This window comes from Pipistrellus hanaki, assembly GCF_964339955.1.
Source record: "Pipistrellus hanaki genome assembly, chromosome: 3".
Classification (NCBI taxonomy): Eukaryota; Metazoa; Chordata; class Mammalia; order Chiroptera; family Vespertilionidae; genus Pipistrellus; species Pipistrellus hanaki.
In genome coordinates this window covers 92,582,494-92,604,077 of record NC_140505.1, presented here as the reverse complement: position 1 = coordinate 92,604,077, position 21,584 = coordinate 92,582,494, and the positions used below count along the sequence as shown (strand labels likewise).

Genomic DNA, 21,584 nt, shown 5'->3' with positions numbered 1-21,584 from the left:
ATGTCACAGCTTTGTGTGAACTGTTCTATATATACCAATTAAATCCATCTGATCCAGTGTGTCATTTATTTCTTTTTCATGTTTTATTAAGGTTTATAAGTGTACATATCTGACAACTGGCCCCTTCCACTACCATACATGCCCTCCCCCGCCCCTAGTGTTTTGTGTCCATTGTTTATGCTTATATGCATGTATACAAGTCTTTTGGTTGATCTCTTATCTCCTACCTATCCTGCTATAATTTGACAGTCTGTTTGATGCTTTACTGTCTCTGTACCTATCTTTTTGTTCACCAGTACCTATCTTTATTATCCATAAATTAGTGAGTTCATGTGGTATTTTTCTTTCATTGATTGGCTTATTTCACTTAACATAAAGTTCTCCAATTCCATCCAGGTTGATGCAAATGGTTAAGAATTCCTTCTTTTTTATGGCAGCATAGTATTCCATTGTGTAGATGTACCATAGCTTTTGATCCAATCATTTGCTGACAGACACCTAAGGCTGTTCCCTCATACAGTGGGCTTTCTTGTTGTTTTGTTGATGGTTTCTTTTGCTGTAAAAAAGCTTTTTATTTTGATGTAGTCCCATTTGTTTATTTTCTCTTTAGCTTCCATTGCCCTAGGGGCAGTATCAGTGAAGTTCTTTCGGCATATGTCTGAGATTTTGCTGCCTGTGCATGCCTCTAGTATTTTTATGGTTTCCCGTCTGATGTTTAAGTCCCATATCCATTTTGAGTTTATTTTTGTGTATGGTGTAAGTTGGTGATCTAGTTTCATTCTTTTGCATTTATCTGTCCAATTTTCCAAACACCATTTACTGAAGAGACTGTCTTGACTCCATTGTATGTTCATGCCTCCTTTGTCAAATATTAATTGAGCATGGTCTGGATCGATATCTGGATTCTCTATTCTATTCCATTGATATACTTGTCTATTTTTGTGCCAGTACCATACTGTTTTGAGAACAGTGGCTTTGTAATACAGCTTGAAATCTGGTATTGAGATCCATCCTACTTTATTCCTCTTTCTCAGTATTGCTGTGGCTATTTGGGGTCTTTTATTTTATTTTTATTCCAGATGAATTTTTTGGAGTGTTCTTTCTAGGTCTGTGAAATATGCCATTGGTATTTTAATGGGGAGTCCATTGAATCTATAGATTGCTTTGGGTAGTATGGACATTTTAATGGTGTTGATCCTACCAATCCATGAACATGGTATGTTATTCCATCTTTTTACGTCTTCCTCTATCTCTTTTTTCAGTATCCTATAGTTTTCCATGTACAGATCTTTTGCCTCCTTAGTTAAGTTTACTCCTAGGTATCTTAATTTTTTTGGTGTGATGGTAAATGGGATTGCTTTTTTAGTCTCTCTTTCTGTAAATTCAGTAATGGTGTATAGAAAGGCCATGGATTTCTTGGCGTTAATTTTGTATCCTGCTACATTGTCGAATTCATTTATTAAGTCTATTAGTTTTTGGTGGAGTCTTTCAGGTATTTTTGTACAATATCATGTCATCTGCAAATAAGGGCAGCTTTACTTCTTCTTTTCCAATTTGGATTCCTTTTATTTCTTCTTCTTGTCTAATTGCAATGGCTAATACTTTCAGTACTGTCAAACAGGAGCAGTGAGAATGGGTAGCCCTGTTGTGTTCCTGTTCTTAGGGGAAAAGGTTTTAGTTTTTGCCTATTGAGTATGATGTTTTCTGTCGGTTTATCATATATAACTTCTACCGTGTTTCCCCAAAAATAAGACCTACTTACAGGTTTCCTTCTAAATGAAATATAAGGCATCCCCCAAAAATAAGGGCCCCCTCCCCCACCCAGGCTAAACATGAGAGATTTGGTCCACTGATTCTGAAAGAAATGGAGTCACAAGAAATTCACCAGGAAATTCAGGAATTGGATTGTTATGATGATGTTCCAGAAGATGATGACATGATTGTCATTGAATAAATGAGTAAATTCTTGATACTGTAGGATTCAGTTTGTCTGGTTTGTGTTGACAACTACCATACTACCGTACTGTACACAGGTAATAAATTTCATTTAACAATAAATGTGTACCATATTCTTCTTCATGGAAAAATAAGACATCCCCTGAAAATAAGACCTAGTGCATCTTTGGGAGCAAAAATTAATATAAGACACTGTCTTATTTTCGGGGAAACACAGGTATTATGTTGAGGTATGATCCTTCTATTCCCAACTTGTTGAGAGTTTTTATCAAGAAAGGGTGTTGGATTTTGTCAAATGCTTTTTCTGCATCAATTGATATGACTGTGATTTTTATCTCTCAATTTGTTTATGTGATGTATCACATTTATTGATTTGCGGATATTGTACCATCCTTGCATTCCCAGGATAAATCCTATTTGGTTATGGTGTATGATCTTTCTGATGTACTGCTGGAGCTGATTTGCTAGAATTTTGAGGATTTTGGCATCTATATTCATGAGAGATATTGGCCTGTAATTCTCTTTCATTGAGTTGTCTTTATCTGGTTTTGGTATTAGGGTGATGCTGGCTTCATAAACGGAGCTTGGAAATGTTCCTTCTTTTTGAATTTTTTGGAATAGTCTGAGGAGGATAGGTTTTAGTTCTTCCTTGAATGTTTGGTAAAACTCTCCTATGAAGCCATCTGGCCCTGGGCTTTTGTTTTCTGGAAGCTTTTTGAGCACTGATTCAATTTCTTCCATAGTTACTGGCCTATTGAGCCGTTTAGATTCTTCCTGATTGAGTTTTGGAAGGTTGTATTTTTCTAGTAATATGTCTATTTCCTCCAGGTTGCCAAGTTTGTTGGAATAAAGTTGTTCATAATATTTTGTAACAACCATTTGTATTTCTGTGGGGTCTGTTCCTAGGTATCTTAGAAATAGATAATTAATTTCTGATTTTTTTATTTGGGTCCTCTCACTTTGCTTCTTTGGGAGCCTGGCTAGCGATTCATTAATCTTGTTTATCCTTTCAAAGAACCAGCTCTTCATTTTGTTTATCTTTTGTATTGTTTTCTTGTTCTCTATGTCATTTATCTCTGTTCTGATCTTTATTATTTTCTTCCTTCTGCTTACACTGTGCTTTTCTTGTTGCTCTGTTCCTAACTCTTTGAGTTGTACTGTTTGGTAATTCATTACCATTGTTTATTGTTTTTTTTTTCCCCCAGTAGGTTTCTAGAGCTATGAACTTCCCTCTCAAGACTAATTTAGCTGTGTTTTATGGATTTTGGATTGTTGTGTTTTCATTGTTGTGTATTGCCATGATGTTTTTATTTCTTCCTTGATCTCTCTGGTAACACAGTCATTCTTTAATAGCATGCTGCTTAGTATTTATGTGTTTGATTTCTTTGGGTTGTTTTTATTGTAGTTGATTTCCAGTTTTAATGCACTGTGATCTGAGAAGATGCTTGATATTATTTCTATCTTTTTGAATTTGAAGAGACTTTGCCTATGTCCCAACATATGGTCTACATTTGAAAATGACCCATGTGCACTTGAGAAGAATGTATATTCTGTGGCTTTGGGGTGAAATGTTCTGAAGATGTCGATTAATTCCATCTGGTCTAGTGAGTCATTTAGGATTGATGTTTCTTTGCTGATATTTTGTTTAGAGAGTGGGGTGTTAAAGTCTCCTACTATGATTGTGTTGCTATTAATCTCTCCCTTGATATCCTCCAGTTTACTTATGTATTTGGGTGCTCCTGTATTAGGTGCGTATATGTTTACCAGAGTTAATTCTTCTTATTCGATTGCTCCCTTTAGTATTATGAAGTGGCATTCCTTCTCTTATGTCCTTCACTTTGAAATCTAATTTGTCAGATATAAGTATTCCTACCCCAGCTTTTTTTTTTTTTTTTTTTTTTTTTTTTTTTTTTCATTTCTAATTGCCTGGTAAACCTTTTTCCTTTGCTTCACCCTCAGGCTGTGTGCTTCTTCTTCTTCTTCTTCCTCTTCCTCTTCCTCTTCCTCTTCCTCTTCCTCCTCCTCCTCCTCCTCCTCCTCCTCCTCCTCCTCCTCCTCCTCCTCCTCCTCCTCCTCCTCCTCTTCTTCTTCTTCTTCTTCTTCTTCTTCTTCTTCTTCTTCTTCTTCTTCTTCTTCTTCTTCTTCTTTTTCCTGAGGTGGGTTTCTTGTAGACAGCAGATATATGGGTCTTGTTTTCTTATCAAATCTGTTACCCTGTGTTTTTTGATTGAGACATCTAATCCATTTACATTTAAAGTTATTATTGATAGGTACTTATTTGTCGCCACTTTTATTCTATACCCCTGTGTTTCTTCTTCGTTTCCTATTTCTTTTTCTTTCTTTTTTTTTTTTTTACAGCAGACCCTTTAGCATTTTTTGCATTCCTGGTTTGGTGGTGATAAATTTCCTTAGTCCTTTTTTGTCTGCGAAGCTCCTGATTTCACCTTCAATTTTGATTGATAGTCTTGCTGGGTATAGTATTCTTGGATTCAGACCCTTCCTTTGCATGACTTTCATTCCATTCCCTTCTGGCCTGATGAGTTTCTGTTGAGAAATCAGTTTCTATTCTGATGGGAGTTCCTTTGTATATAACTTTCTGTGTCTCTCTATGGCTGTTTTTAAGATTCTTATTTTGTTGTTAGTGTTTGCCAATTTAATTTTAATGTGCCTTGGCATTGGTCTTTTGACATTAATTTTGCTTGGGACTCTGTAAGCTTCTTGGATTTGTGTGAGTTTTTCCTTCCTCATATCAGGAAAGTTTTCTGTCATTATTTCTTGAAACAGGTTTTCTATGCCTTCCTCGGTTTCCTTTCCTTCTGGAACCCTTATTATGTGGATGTTGTTTTGTTTTGTGTTGTCCCAACATTGCCTTAGGCTCTCCTCTTGCTTTTTAATTTTTTTTCCCCTCGAAGCTGCTCTACTTGGATATTTTTTTCCATCTTGTCTTCTAGCTCATTGATGCGGTCCTCTGTTTCTTCTAGTCTACTCTTGATGCTTTCTAATGAGTTCTTTAGAGCAATGATGTCATTTTTCATTTCTTTTTGGTTTTTCATTTTCTCTTGGTTCTTACTCATATTGTAGAATTTGTCTTCCATTCTTTTCAGCCACCTTATGACCATTTCTCTGAATTCTTTCTCTGATAGGTTGCTTGCCTCTAATTCGTTTACTTCCTTTTCTGGTGATTCCTGCTTTTTTTTTTTTTTTTCATATGTGGGCTGTTTCTTTGCATCCCCATGGTCTCTCTTCTCTGGATGTCTGGTTATGTAGTTCTTTCTCTCCTGCGTTGATTTAAAGGCACAAAATACAACACAACCAGGTACAACACACAAGGCACTGAACAGAAATGTATTCATGATATTAATAATCTCCAATAAAGGTGTCCACCAGAGAAAGGCATATTAGGAGATAGTAGAGAAAGAAGAGTAAAAAGAAAGAAAAAAAAATGTCAAAATGAAATTGGGAAAAGGAAAAAGAGTAAGAGAGACAAGAATGAGACTAAGAAAGAAAAGGGAAAAAATTATATATATGGGTAGAAAACTCCAGTGGAACAACAACTAATCCTAGCAAATGCCCACAACAAGTACCTGAAGATTAATACAAACTACAACAACAACTAATATCAAGTAAGGCAAGGGGAAACAGAAGTAAAAAACAAACAAAAACAGAGCAAACAAAAAACAAACAAAAAAGAATAAGCAAAACAATCTCACAAAAAAGCATAAAAATTTGATATAATCAACATTCAAGCAAACAATAACAAAGGATAGAGAGACAAACAATTTTTTTGATAGTTAAGACAGTGAAGAGAGAGGTGTGTATGGATTTGGAGCAGAGGATTGGAAATTAGATATATAAGCAAGGTGAAATTTTAGCAGGGAGTAAAGAGAAAGAATAGGGAAAATCTGAAGTAGGAAAGGGTTAAGATAAACAGCACACCAAAAGGGAAATAGTTAGAAAGAGAGTGATGGCATAAAGGTAGAGTTGAGATAGGGTAAAACGATGCTAAAGGAAAGATGAAAATAGAATGTAGAACACTAATCCCAAAGTAAAATAAAGAGAAAATAACACTTAAAAAAAAAGATAAAATAGTAGTAGTAATAATACTGACTGAAAATAAAAATGTAATAATTAAAAAGGTAAAATCAAGTGAAGAAAAGAGAAAAAAATTTCTTAAGTAAAAGATGCAAAAAATGAAAATAAAATAAATTAAAATAAAAAATAAATAAAATGTGCAGTAGTGAAGATCATTCACTTCCTCTATTGTTCTGTTTGGCACACTTGTTTCCCAGTCTGGATAGTATTGCAGTTCCCTGTGTTCCACTGCTCCTCAGTGTTGTAAGCCAGTCCTGATTTTTAAGCAGGTGGTGTCTTAATTTCTCATATTCCTTTATTTTTTATTACATAAGAGTCAATTTGTGATTCAGCCCCTGGGTGGCAATGTTTTTGGGTTGACTTCTTGGTGTGTATGGCCTCTCTAGCTCTCTTTCCCTGTGGCACTCAATACCGGTTTGTGGAGGTGGGCTTTCTCAGAGCTGGCTCTCCGATGGTCACTTCCACTCTGATCCCCATGTTTTAGAAAAACAACTTCCCCCCACAGTCTCCTAGGGTGTCCCCAACTGGGTGATCCTTGCTTAGTAATCAGAAGCAAGAAAATGAAGAGGAAAAAGCCCAAGTGTGTGAACAATGGGTCTGTGCGCAAGTCTAAGCAGCCTGCATACCTTTGAAATTCTTAGACTGTCCCTCCATGTCAAATCAAAATGGGTTGCTTTTTAGAAATCCCTTCTATTAGCAGATCCACATTCACGGATCACACCATCCCCAACAGCCATGGACTTTTCTAGGCACAGATTTCTCCGATCCTCCAGCTCCTGCAGTGTGCACATTTCTCTCTTCTGCCAGGACCAGAGACTGGCGAAATCTAAATTTCCCATGGTGGAGTGAAGAGCTCCTTTGAATCCCCATGTTTGCGCCAATTGGGGACAGGTGTTCTGGGGCTCCCAGCTGTTCGGTGGTTGCTGCAGTTGTGGATTTTCAGGCTTCCGATAAGATCCCCTTTCCCTTTCAAGATGGTGTGGTTTCCCCGTCTGAGCCTGTAGCTCCAGGAGGGTAAGCAGCCACAGTGGGGGCTGCCTGGTCAGGGGAACCCCGTCTAGCCGTCCTGCATCTTCTCTTGGAGTTTAGCTGTCCCTTAGCTTGCTAACACACACTCCCCATGCAGCCCTCAGCTGTTCTTTCTTTTTGCTCCAGGAAAAGGCTTATAACACCTCTGTCTACTCGGCCATTTTTCTCGCCCCCACTCCAGGTGTCATTTAAAGTCACCATTTCCTTGTTAGTTTTTTGTCTGGAAGATCTATCCAGTGAAGTCAGTAGGGTATTAAAGCCTCCGACTATGACTGTGCTGTTGATCTCTCCTTTAAAATCTTCTAGAAGATTCTTATTGTTTATGTTTAATCTTTACCCAAGGGTATTCTTCCAATGATTTTTAGAGAGAGTGGAAGAAAAAAGGGAAGATAGATAGGACAATGGATGTAAGATAAACACATTGATTGTTGCCCCTTGCATGCGCCCTGACCAGGGCCCGGACTAGGGAGGAACCTGCAACTGAGTTAGGTGTCCCTGACCAGAATTGAATCTGGGGCCCTTTGGTCCGCAGGCCAACGCTCTATCCACTGAGCCAAAATGGCTAGAGCATCTAGAAGTTTAAAAAAAAAAATATATTTAGATGTTCCTATATTGGGTGCATATACAATATGTTTACCAGGATTATATCCTCTTGTTAGATTGATCCATTTAGTATTATGTAGTGACCTGTGTTATCTCTTGTGATGGCCTTCATTTTGAAGTCTATTTTGTCAGATATGAGTATTGCTATTCTAGCTTTTGTTTCATTTCTGTTTGCATGGAAAATGTTTTTCCATCTCTTCACTTTCATCCTGTGTGAGTTTTTTGTTCTGTGGTAGGTCTCTTGTAGACAGCATATAGTTGGGTCATGTTTTTATATCCATTCAGCTACCCTATGTCTTTTGATTGGAGCATTTAATCCATTTATATTTGTGATTATTACTAACAGGTACTTATTTTTTGCCATTTCAATTATGTATCCTTAGATTTCCCCTTTTAGTACTTATCATTACAACAATCCCTTTAACATTCCTTGTAATGCTGGCTTGGTGGTGATGTATTCTGTTAGCCTTTTTTTTTTTTTTGTCTTGGACGCTCTTTACTTCACCTTTCATTCAAAGTAATTTTGTCTTCAGATCCTTGATTTCCATTACCTTGAGTACTTCATGCCATTCCTTTCTGGCCTATAGAGTTTCTGATGATAAATCAGGTGTCAGCCTTATGGGAGCTCCTTTGTAGGTGATAGTTTCCTTTTTTCTTGCTGTTTTTAAGATTCTCTCTTTAATTAATTTTTGTCATTTTAATTATGTTTCTGTGCATGGGCATTTCGGTTCTTCTTGTGTGGGTTTTCTGTGCCTTCTGGACTGTGTGACTTTTTCCTTTACCAGGTTAGGGATGTTTTCTGCCATTATTTCTTCAAACATGTTCTCTTTCCCTTTCTCTCTTTCTGCCTCTTCTGGCACACCTACTATTTGAATATTGTGACATTTCATGTTATCCCACAGCTCTCTTAAGCTGTTCTCTTGTTCTTCTTCTTGAATCTCTGAGTGATTTTTTTCAACTCTATCTTATAATTTACTAATATGATCCTCAACTTCCTCTAACCTGCTGTGCATTCCTTCCAATGTGTTCTTTGTGCTCTGCTATTCTTTATTTCTGTTTTCATAGTTACTGTATCTTCTCTTGTGCTGTTGAGCATTTTTACCATCATCATTCTGAATTCTATATCAGATAAATTTCTTGTCTCCATTTCATTTATCTTTTCTTCTGGAGAGTTCCTTTTTTTTTTTTTTTTTTTTTTTCATTTGGAAGTTGCCCTCATTTTGGCTGCCTGTTTGGGTTTGTGTCTATGTATTAGGTTGGTCTGCTATGCCTCTCAATCTCTAGCGATGGACAGTGTCAAGTGCTGTCTCTGACTAATAAGATCAGGTAAAAACTCTAAGCCTCTACAGATCAGCTCTGTCTACCAACTGATAGGATTCAGTCTTGAATATCCCTCAGACAATCCTCCACAGGTGTGGTGAGTGTTTTTTCAACAGGGTGGGGCAATTGGTTTTGCCTGGAGGCTAATTGTAATTCTCAGTCTCTTAATGGGCCTCAGTAACTCCTCTTGTTGGACAAGATGTTTTCCAATAGGGTAGGTCAGTCAGTGGTCAGCAAATTCATTAGTCAACAGAGCCAAATATCAACAGTACAATGATTGAAATTTCTTTTGAGAGCTAACTTTTTTAAACTTAAAATTCTAACGCCACTTCTTCAAAATAGATTGCCCAGGCCGTGGTATTTTGTGGAAGAGCCACACTAAAGAAGCCAAAGAGCTGCATGTGGCTCTCGAGCCGCAGTTTGCTGACCAACGGGGGTAGTCAACTGTCTTCCCCCCAGGCAAAGCTTCCTGAATAGCAAATGTTTGCATGACAAATGATCTCTGCAGCTTGTGGGAATGACAGCATAGGACATGGAGTGTTTACCTTTTGAGTTCTAACCCAGAGCTCCTAATCCTGGCTTCTGCTCACACAGCTCCAATCCACTTTGCCCTCCCTTCGCTGTAGGGCAAGGTACACTACACTGCATCAGCTTCAATTGTGCATTGGCCCTTTAAGAGGGTGCCTGCATTTCCAGCCATCTCTGGCAGATAGCAACCTGAATGCTTTTCACATTCAGATGTTATGTAAAAACAGCACCCAATTTTTAGTAAGTTCAGTATACACAGGATGGTTCACAGCTTTTAAGGAATTATTAAAAGCAAAAAGTCAAGAAATAAAACATTGCCAGTGTCTTCAAAGTGCCCCTTCCCTTATTCCTACCCCAAAAGGTAGGCACTTCCTTGATTTTCACTGTACCCTGACCTCTGGGACCATGCTTATGTTTCTGCCACAAACTGAGATGGATACCAGAACTGGTATCCATCTCAGTTCTGGTGCTTTCTGTTTAGGGGCCCAATTTGGGGATTTGACCCTAGAGTTTTCAGTGGCAACCCCTCACAGCTAAGATATCTCTCTGGAACTTCAGTTGCTGTCTGTGGGAGCCAAGCCAGTCCTTTCATGCCTCCGCCCCTCCTACCAGACTTTATACAGTCTCCATTTCCCATCCTCGGTTATCAGGGTTCTCTCCAGTGAGTCTTCTGTTGATTATTCAGGAAGTTTTTCTGTATTTTAGTTGTAATTCCAGTTTGGTCCTTGCAGTATGTCCGTGCAGCATCCACTTATTCCGCTGCCATTTTTAACCTCCCTCAAATCATTCTTAAAGGTTTTCATTTAGGAAAAGGGCTTATGCTCTGGTGTGTATATACAAGAATCAGAGGATCAAAGCCCAAGGGAAAGTGGATGGCAGAAAAACTGGCTGTAGCACAAGTTGGATGGATTTTTTACAAGGTTGTGTTGAATTTGAGAAGACAACTAGGTCACTGTCTGCTCATAGGCCAGCCTTGTGAATCTGTACCCCACATCTGAACAATGAGCAGAGTGAGTGTGGCAGAAACATAAGCATGGTCCCAGAGGTCAGGGTACAGTGAAAATCAAGGAAGTGCCTACCTTTTGGGGTAGGAATGAGGGAAGGGGCACTTTGAAGACACTGGCAATGTTTTATTTCTTGACTTTTTGCTTTTAAAAATTCCTTAAAAGCTGTGAACCATCCTGTGTATACTGAACTTACTAAAAATTGGGTGCTGTTTTTACATGCAGCTTTGGAGAACTATACTAAAGAGGTCTGGAGTATTCCAGGACAAGTTCTAGGCTGACAAATGGATAATATCACATTCCCCCTTGAGATAGCAGAGCAGCTCACAGAGCTGGCAACACCAAGATGCATTCCTATGACAATGGCATCTGCTGAGAAAAGACTGAGGGAAATTACCCAAATATTTCCACAGCCTTAAAACTTCTGTGTGGTAAGCTGCCATTGGTCACTCAAAGAAGTTAGTTTATCAACACCAGAAAGTGGGACCTCTGAGATACAGACAAATATCCGTGCTCCTCACACCCGAGCTTTCTGTTTAGAGAGTAAGTTCATGGTTGTACTACCCCTTTGCTGACAAGGCTGGCAGACACTGCTCCTTCCCTAGAATCTTTCTACTTGGCACCACCCCAACCTGGTGGGAACTAAACCTGGGCCTGTAGTGGAGAGGCTCATTGTACCACCAATATGTGTACTCATATGACTCTGAGTGCCTGGATATCAGGTAGTAACTTTGCACTATTGTTGGTAAGCACAGAGAAGACCAAGGACCAGACACCCAATCTGCATAGGGCAAGGCATACTGAAATGCATAGGCTTCAGCACAGGCCTGACCTTCATACTCACGTGTTTCTCATTATGAGTTTCTACTAAGAAAGGTCTGTTGGAGAGTCAGGTGGGTGAGACGTTTATAGTCCTTGAGAAGAACCATTGTCACATATATCAACACAAACAAGTGAGGAGTATCAGTACAGCACCAGATGTTGAGAGACACAGCTTGGGGGATGGAACTGGGAGTTAGAGCCAGGTTAAGATGGAGTGTAGGGGACTAGAAACTGCCACACACTACAGAAGCCAGAAATCACTGCTACACTAAGCTGTCAGCTAGGAATTCCTGACACCTCAGTCTTGTTCAAGTGTCCTGGAGATACAAACTGACTAGGAGAGAGAGTGAGTAGCAATTCCTATACTCAGAGCTAAGGCTCTGGCTCATTCTCCCTGTTTTATACAAGAAGGTGCTTCTAATGGTGTGCTCATGCCCCTTCCCCCTGCTCCCTATGAGGACAATGTGCTGGTCTGGGAAGAGGCTGGTGGTAAGATCCATGAATTCAAATCTTGTCTATTCCAGAAATAACCACTGGCATAGTGATTCTCAACCAGGGTCACTTCTTCCCTTCCCTGAGTGTTAATTGGTATTGCATAGAGGCACTTTTGGTTGTTCCAGGGATGGGAGTGGGAGTGAAGACTGCACTGACATTTAGAGGGCCAAGGGTGTTAAGCATCTTGCAACAGAAAGAACTGTCCTGCCCCAAATGCCAGGAACCCCCAAATTGAGAAACCTCTCCAGAAAAGTTTCAGAAGGACAACTGAGGTTTCTTAGCTACTACTTGGCCTAATTACTTAAAGAGATACTTTCACCTTAGTCTGAGGAGCCAGCTGATTATGCCCAGCATGTTCATCTGCTTTTAGCTGAACACCTGCCCTCCTTCGCTTTCCCTTTTTCACAGGTAAGTGTTCCATTGGTCCCCCTGAGTACTGACTGCCTCCTTCTCTAATATTTCAGTAGGTTTGTAGAATATTAACTGATTCCTTCACTTTATTTTTTTATTCCTTTACTTCCACACTCAATTTCTACATACTTTAGAGCTCAGTGCTAAAAATGTTTCTTTAGCTTTGGCTTTCACCCAACCTCTGTTAATTAAAATCAGTGTCTATCTCTGTCCTGTCTATATTACTGCTTGCCTCTGGATCTTCCCTGAAGAATGTGGGGTGTGTGTCTTGTCCATGCAAGGATGGGCTGCCTAAGTGAGGCATGCACATTCCCCCACCCCTCCGCCCTTGGCATGCACTAGTGGTAGGATCAGAATTCTAGTGTTAAAATATCAGCAGAGCTGCCAAGAAACAGTTGTTATGGTGAGTGGAAATAGAACAAACATCACCAGACTACCTCCGGACACTGTCTCCAGCCAGGCCTGAACTGCTGCACGGCGTATGGAGGGAAGGTCAGGCACTGAATTTAAAACAGATGATAAATACAAAGTTACATAGGAATAAGTGTTCCCAGTGAGGAGAGTTGAGGGCAACCCTAAAGTCCAAAACAAAAGGGAAACTAAAATGATGTTATGGCCAGGGGCCTATCCAGAACTGACAAGGGTATCAGTCCAGGAGAGGAAAGAAAACACAGGGAACATAGGGAGGGGCAATATAGTTTCAAGGATGCAGAGATAGCTCTGTCTTGCAGGGCAGTGTGACATTGTCCCAGGTCAGCAGGGTCTCTCTCCTCTACTCCTGCATAGCTTCTAAGTACATTAAAAAAAAAAAAAAAAGACTTGAAAATTGATTTTTAGAGAAAGGAAGGGAGAGGGAGAAGGAGAGAAAGAGAAACATGGATGAGAAACATCAATGAGAACGAAACATCAATCAGCTGCCTCCTGTATGCCCCCTACTGGGGATCAAGCCTGAAACCCCAGCATGTGCCCTGACCCGGAATTGAATCACACGACATCCAATCAACTGAGCTATATTAGCCAGGATGCTTCTGGATACATTTATATTGTTGCAGAAATAGTTAACTGAGGTTGTTTTTGCCGACAGGTGAAGATTTGGGGCAAAGGAGAATCAAATGATTCATGAAGGTTGTTTCATGAATGCAGGGACCACCCCTTGTATACTCAGAGACTTGCATGGTGTGTGGTTGTCCATCAGTTCCCAACAGAAAGAGACAGAGATTGATGTATTTGGAAGATGAGTATAGGAAGGCCAGAAAGTGTGAGAATGACACGGCAGCTGACACAGCCCTCCACACTTTTTTCTTTCTTTCTTTTATTGCTTGCTATTCCTTAAAAGAATCCAGAATAAGGTTCATCTTCATTCTACTGTGGAACACAGATCATCTTGCCTACAACTTAGAGCTAACTATTAGAAATTGTTAAATACTTAGAGTCTCCTTGATACAAATTTCTTCTTAAAACTTCATTTCCATTCAAACTATGCTTCCCATGCCCCCATCTGCCAATGCACATTCACACCCAGATACACTCCATGAGGAAAGGACCAGAATATTCTATCAAGTGGAGAAAGAATAACTCTGCCTAGTAATATGAAAGCAAATTCTCAATTTCTTCAAGATCAAGTTTCATTTTTCTATTTTGCTTTGGGGGAGAAGATCCCATAACCTCTTAACCCACAGAGAACTTCACATATTCTCACACAAAAGCCCAGGGCAGCCGAAACCGGTTTGGCTCAGCGGTAGAGCGTCGGTCTGTGGACTGAAAGGTCCTGGGTTCGATTCCGGCCAAGGGCATGTATGTTGGTTGCGGGCACATCCCCGGTCGGGGGTGTGCAAGAGGCAGCTGGTCGATGTTTCTCTCTCATCGACGTTTCTAGCTATCTCTCTCCCTTCCTCTCTGTAAAAAAAAATCAATGAAATATATTAAAAACAAAAGCCCAGGGCAGTGGCCACCATTAACACCAAGAAAATGAAATGTACTTTTTTTTTTAAATATATATTTTATTGATTTTTTACAGAGAGGAAGGGAGAGAGACAGAGAGCCAGAAACGCCGATGAGAGAGAAACATTGACCAGCTGCCTCTTGCACACCACCCACCGGGGATGTGCCCGCAACCAATGTACATGCCCTTGACCGGAATTGAACCTGGGACCTTTCAGTCCGCAGACCGACGCTCTACCACTGAGCCAAACTGGTTTCGGCAAGAAAATGAAATGTTCTGTCAGCTCTTACATTTGCTTAAACTGATGGCTTTGGCCCTGACAGAAAAATCCTCTGCAGCAAGGAAAGGGGATGTAGAGACAGAAAATGCTCCTAGGGGAATCAGGTCCTTGGATCCTAAGGCAGTTACCTCTAGAAGTGGAGGGCTCAGAGGTTGGTACCATTCGCTCCTCCTCCTCTTTCTCACGAATATGTGTCCAGTGCACATCAGCCTGGATTTCCAAGGGATCGGTTGCATTTATGATCTGCTGTAGCCGCTGGCTCCCAGCTACGGCACCAGGTTCAAGGAAGATGAGAAAGGGAGAGAAGATGGGGAAGAAGAAAGGAGAAAATAAACAGTCAAGGGAAGGAGGGAATGAAACACCACAGTAAAAGGAAACAGAAAATTTATCATATTTGCTAGGATTAGTTTGAATCAGAAAAAGCAAAAATTGAGAATATGTGGGCACATGCAAACACACACACAAGGTTTCTACTCATCTAATTTGATGTAGTCATTTCAAGTTTCATATACACTTAATTTCAATGAGATTCATACATTCAACTCCAATTCAGAAAGAACTTTCTTTTCTGATGCTCTTCTTGCATTAACTGCATTCGAGGGACCCAAATGACAAATTAGAAAAAAAAAGAGCAGATTACAACTGGTCCCTGAGGGCATTTTTCCAGAGGACATGAATTCTGAGCTGTTACCCATTATAGTGGGAGAGCCCCAAGAATGCACCATTCATGCTTTTTCTGTTGGTCACACAGCAAGGTACTTACTGCCACCTGCTATGCTTCCCTTTGAGAGTTGAATCAAGAGAGAGGTGGAATGGGACAGTGCCACTCTGCCATGAACCAGCCAACTCACACAGGATATAAATGTACTTTCTTGGTACTTTAGTTTTTTGTTTTTTAAAAAAAATATATTTTATTGATTTTGTACAGAGAGGAAGGGAGAGAGATAGAGAGCCAGAAACATCGATGAGAGAGAGTCATCGATCAGCTGCCTCTTGCACACCCCCAACTGGGGATATGCCCGCAACCAAGGTACATGCCCTTGACCGGAATCGAACCCGGGACCCTTCAGACCCCAAGCTGACGCTCTCTATCCATTGAGCCAAACCGGTCCCGGCGATACTTTAGTTGTTATCTTCTGGAGCTAGCAAGAGAAAAAAATCCCCACCCATTTTATAAAAGGCCTCATGCTGCACACACAGGGATACAGCTATGGGAGAAGATGGAATTAGGAGAGGCATGGTTGGAGAGGAAACAGACTTCCATCCTGTAAATTCTCAAAGCTTTGGAAGTACATGGTAGGCAATAGCTCTCTGTATTTTATGAGGTGAAAGCCCTTTGTCTTTAAATTCCATTTGGTTCCCCATTGGTCAAAAGACCCAGTTTCTCAGCTAAATGAGAACTCCCCAGAGTCCTCATTTTATTCTTGATGTCAGAACCCAAGGGTTCTGCATGTGGCCCTGCCCTGTGGGATTCCTGTAATCAGTGCTTGGACCAGGCTATACAGTTGGGTTAAAATAAAGGAATAGCCAGAAACATTGGGGAAGGAATACTATAGAAGCGAGGATGACTTTTCAGGCAGCAAGAGCAGGTGCCACCTGATTTGAAGGACTCTGTCATTCCTGATGGGAACCTGTTCTCAACAATCTAACTGCATAATCTGCTTTGGATTCATTACTGTAAAGACAATCTATTAATTTACAAGCAACAGAAAATGTGATATATGCAGAAAGCACCAAAAAGATCACCGAATGTGGATATGAGCAGTATGCTACGTTAAACACAGAGCTGCAGGTCACTATAGACTCATGGCCTTTTCTAAGGCCAATTAATCTCTATGGTGCTGGATGGGGCTAAATCACAGCAAAGTCACCAAACAGACTGAATGTCTTAGGGAAGATAAATTAAAGAGAAAAATGTAGGGCTCCTTTTCATCCTCCTGGCAACAATGGGAAGAGAGTGAATTTTCTTCCTGAAGCCTTGAGGACTTATCTGTCATCACTTTACTTTCCCAGAGAAATGTTAAAAGACACCATGCAGGGAGGTTCTGGAAATCTGAACCACTGCTGGGAGTTGTGATGTGATGTGAGGCTTTCTGCATTAGAGAAGAAGCCAGTCTTAACTGAATGAGGAGAACTTGCAGCAGAATGTATGAAGGGCATTGATGGGGCCACATTCAATAAGGCTGCTTCTGGAGTCTTCTCTGACTTCCTCTTGAATCTCTGTCTCATGTGCTATTTTGTACATGACCATTCATGAAGACTGGGCCCAGGGATATGTGCCAAATCCTATCAGTGCAGCTCTGTAACACAGATATTTTCATGTGGGACCTGCTCTTGGAGGCAGATTGTGAATGGCTGCCAGGGAGCCAGGGTAGAAGGTGGACAAGAGACAGAATGGGTACCTTTACATGTACCCGAATCTTCCTCTGACAGACACTGGAGCCACTGGCCTTGTAGTTCTCTGTCCCAGGGGCAATACTCCCCTTCTACAGAAGGGGGAATCAGATACCCACACACACAGCAACAAGAATCCCATGTGGGGATAAACAGGGAGAAAAGAGAAGAGTTATTTTCAATTGCAAGGCAATAATGTCCTGTCCTTGTCTACACAGGCACCAAAGTTCACTGCTCAAGGCACACAGGTGTTGGCAGAATTTGCTGGTATGTGTGTTTCTCTATTTAAAGCCCATCTCCTGGTCTTGATGCCAGGTTCAGGTCTGCAAAATTAAGTCTGTGTAAGGGAAGGCAAGGCTAAATGCTCCTGTAAAGGAAATAGGCTGTGATCCTAAGCCATGTCTGGGGCTATAGGCCACTGAACATATTAATCATCAAATGGAGATAATGACATCTAGAATGATACAAACAAAATACCTTTCCCCAAAAGAGCTGTGAACACACTTAACCCCTATGACTAGCAGGGATATAAGGCCAGTCATGGCCATATGCCAGAGACACAGCATATGGAAAAAAGAACCCAGTGTCAGGTTCCTGGCCCAGGCCTGCCTCCTTCTGCACATAAAAATGAGTAAGGATGGAGGGGCAGTGCTACCTGGTGGGTCCTACCTTAGCAGAAGAACCAGGTAGAGAGAAACTCCTTAGAGAGCCTGAGTGCATGTCCTGCCTCTGACAGTTCATGCTGATATGGGCACCTCAAGGACATGCCAGCATGTGCTTTCTTTCTGCCTGCTGTGCCTAATCAGGCTTGGGGTCTTACAGCGACACAGCCCCCCGAGACTACCAGTAATATGCATCCTGGCTGGCAGGACTCTGTGTCTGGCTAGCTCTTGGTCCTTGCTGTGCCAGAGAAAATAGATCCTGGGATGGATGAGGTAGCCAAACCATCTAGTGCCAATTCGACGTGCCCAGGCTGTCCAGAACTGACTGCTCTTCTAATGGCTTAGAGGAATTGGTGCTCACCATGACTCCTGGGAGCATACAGGAAATAGTCATAGCATCACCCTGAGAGGAACTCAGGTCTCTACCTGCCCATTTTCTTCTTTACCACCCATCAGCCAGGAGAGAATGACCTCTCTTACACAGTAAAGAAAAGGAAGCCCAGCAAGTTCTTTCTTATTCACTCAAGGACATACAGAGCCAGACATAGGGACAGAGTTGAGACATCTTGAGTCCAAACCAAGAGAACATTTCAGAGCCAACCAGACTAACTTGATGCTGAAATTGATACTCCTTCTCAGGACACTGGTCCAAACATGCTACTATACATCATTGACTAAATACTGTTCAGTGGGCCCCCAGCTCACAGCTCCCTCCTCAATGAGATTCAATCTTTGCAGCCTGCAATATCAAGGATTAGGTGTTAGGGAACATATAGAAAGCTAAAGTCCCTTTATTTATGAAAATAAACCTCATTCGCTGAAACTAAAAAGGAAAAAATAGAAAATGAGAAGGAGAGGAGAATGAAGAACCTAATTTGGCCTTCTACCATCCAATTTCAACTCAGAACATGCACAAGGAACACCATTTCCACTGTCAATGGTCTTCTCTGCCTCTGTATCTAAGTTCAGAGAGAGACAGGAAGAATGTCTCTGGGGCTCTGTGGAGGCATGTTATGTGACTCCAGCCAAAGAAATCTCTCATGCTCACGCATAAAACAGGCTGCTTCAGTGACAGACAGGGTCCAGGATAGGAGAAGAGATTGCTTTCTGACCTTCACTAGACTCCTCCTCTTCCTCGTCAGAGTCTTCCTCTCCCTCCTCCTCGTCGCAGTCCTCCTCCTCATTGTCATTGTTAGGCTCGTAGCTCTTTAAGGCATCCAGTTCCTCTTCACTCTTTCCTTTTAAAAGAGCATGGATCCTCACAGCTTCCTTCCAAGGAACACCACCCAGGTCCGAGGTAGGCAGTGGAGGCTCCTCCTCTTCTTCCTCCTCCATCTCAGACTCAGAACTGCTGTGAGGAAACAATCACACAACCAAAGTGAGGGAATGACAAAACCATGTACAAGATGGTTAAAAGCCACATCTGAGGCAAAGTGTCCCACAAAGCACTGCTGGGTGGGGAGAGGACAACCTTGGAGAGACCAGTCTACTTCTTTGCTTAGGTAAGACACAAAGAAATGGGAGGAGAGTGAAGAGGGAAAAATGGCATACCCATGAGAGTGGACAGCCCAGTCTGGTGGGTGGTCTGTTTAGAGTCTGGTCTCATGGAGGTCCTCAGAAGCTACAGGCTGTGGGTCCATTTTGATGTAAACTCATGACCCCAGGAATCAAGAATGAACAGTAAGTCTCCTTTCATTATGATCCACTATTTGGTTTGAGGAACTCAGTTCTAATTGACTCAGGTGGGTTGGAAGGAAGGTTCTCAAGAAAGCCATAGTGAGGAAGGAGGGGCTGCCGTGAGAGGCATGAATGAAGTCTTAACCACACTCTGGCTGGCAGGCAAGATGCAGGTTCTGGAGGAATACAATGTTCCTTGAGTCCCCACCATGTGACATGACTTGATCTAGATATTGCAGGAAACAGACAGGTAATATGGCAGCAAAGGCCCCATTAACTGCACAATACAGTGCAGGGACTGTGGGGGCAGGGTGGAAATACCCCAACCACTGGGTCATCACTCTTTGACAAGCAGCTGTATTCCCATCACTGTTCCCTTCATAGCACAGCCTGGCTCAGTTACAAATGGCAGCAGCACTGCCTGTGATAAACACTCACCATGACTTACATAAACCCCAAATGTGAAGCTCCACTCTTTAGGCACCACCCTCCTCTCTGCTCACAGAGAGAAGCAGGACAACAGGAAGTGTAAGAATAAAAACACTTGGTGCCCTACAATGCTGTGGGGCTCCATGGCAGTAAGAAAATCCCAAATGTAACAGTTTTCTCAGACCTGTTTTATGGTAGATAATCACCAGTCGTGTCCCCCCCCCCCCCCCCCCCCCCAGTAGATTCTTTTCTCTTAATGAGAAACGTGTAGCTGACTGGACTGGATGAAATGGGCTTTCATAATAAAGCATGGTCCAACCTCTGGCATGATGGAGCCTCATAACCCAGGAGCATCAGGCATGGGTGGGCGGCTGGCCCACTTCTCCCTTTAGCCTGAGCAGGGATTGTTAGTACACTGTGATGAGGACATGCCAACCACCACCTGTGCTATCAATGCCTGTGGAGTAAATAACTTAACCTGCTTAAAGAGAGGTTTGGCCCCTGACCTCGCTTCTGGGAGGTGAACTTAGCCTTAGAATGCCCTGCTGGGTGGGAATGCCCATTTTTCTGGGGGCCTTGGGTCATGGTGGATAGTCTACTAATGTGTTTCAGAATAAGGACTGGCTGTATCAGCAAGACCAGCAATTTAGGTGAGTGCTTTGGGTCATGCAGTAGATCTGGACAGCAACTACAACCACATGATAAGTTGATCCATCAGTCAACCAATCAGTTTCAAATGGCAGTAGCACTGCCTGTGATAAAGCACTGCCTAGTTACCAAGCCCCAATAAAAACTCTAAATGGGAAGGCTTGGAGAGCTAAGCTCCATGGGTATCATCACACATCAATATCAAGAAAATGACACTGTCCCAACTGCATGGGGAGAATGCACAGGAACCTCTGCACCTGCACCTTCCTGGACTCTGTCCTATGCTTGTCTTTCCTTGGCTGACAACTGGTGCTCTTTCCCTGTATAACACCTTTCAGTGATTCTGAGTCCTTCAAGCAAATTATTGAGCCTAAGGGCAGTTTGTGGAACTTCCACATGCCAGCTAAGTCAGAAGTAAGGGCATTCCTGTGGGTTGCATTCCTACTTCTCAGGTGGGTGGGTCCTCATAGTGCCAAGATGGCTCTGCTACTTACAAGATGTGTTACCTTGAGTTGATTACTTAAACTCTCCAAGCCTCAGTAAGGGGGCAGTGTTAGTACCTGCCTTGTAAACATGTTGTAGAGATTAGGGACTTCACTGATTTTTAATGTGCTTGTATTACAATCTGGGACTCTAGCTAGCCATTCATCTATTTGATTACTTATTCATTCATTCAACATTTTTGAGCATCTACTGAAGCTCAGCCAGTAGACTCAGAAATAAAAAAAGCCAACTTCTTATTATAAGCAGCTGTTTGGTGAACCCTACTGCATTCATTCATTCATTCATACATCCATTCACCCAACTAAAATTTACTGAATATCTTCTACTTATAATGCACTTCCTAGACATTGCAGGAAACATAAATGTGACACAGAAAAGATCCTTATTCCCAAGGGAGATAAGATGGAAACACATCATGATAAAATAAGGCAAAACATGACTGTAGTGGGATGGAGGATTAGTGGGAGGCAGTTTAAAGTGGGTAGATAGGGAGAAACCAAGATAGTGGCATAGGTAAACACCTAAACTGCTGCCTCACACAACAATTTCAAAACTACAACTAAGACAAAATGGACATCATCCAGAACAACAGGAAGGCTGTCTGAGTGAAAATTCTACAACTAAAAGGAAAGAGAAAAGTACATTGAGACACAGAGGATCTGTGGAAGGCAAAGGTACTGAGGCGCGCATGCGGAGAGGGCAGGCAACTGCGTACGCGGCTGGCTTTCTCAAGCAGGAGGGAGACAAAAGCTCCCGACTGCACTGAACTCCAGTTCTGGGAGAGACTC

At 41.6% G+C, this 21,584-nt stretch overlaps 1 protein-coding gene across 6 annotated transcripts in view; it reads right to left on the bottom strand.

Moving 5' to 3' along the window:
* Positions 1-21,584, bottom strand: part of MICAL3 (microtubule associated monooxygenase, calponin and LIM domain containing 3) — a 250,954-nt gene that overhangs the window by 46,303 nt on the left and 183,067 nt on the right. For 4 of the 6 annotated variants that reach the window (XM_084878513.1, XM_084878514.1, XM_084878515.1 and 1 more), the window contains 3 exons: positions 18,651-18,889; positions 14,611-14,748; positions 12,698-12,760 (listed from right to left, as the gene is read on the bottom strand). In XM_084878513.1, the coding sequence (XP_084734639.1) occupies positions 12,698-12,760; positions 14,611-14,748; positions 18,651-18,889 (440 nt within the window). The remainder of the gene's footprint in view (positions 1-12,697; positions 12,761-14,610; positions 14,749-18,650; positions 18,890-21,584) is intronic. The other 2 variants (XM_084878517.1, XM_084878519.1) reach the window with 2 other exon arrangements.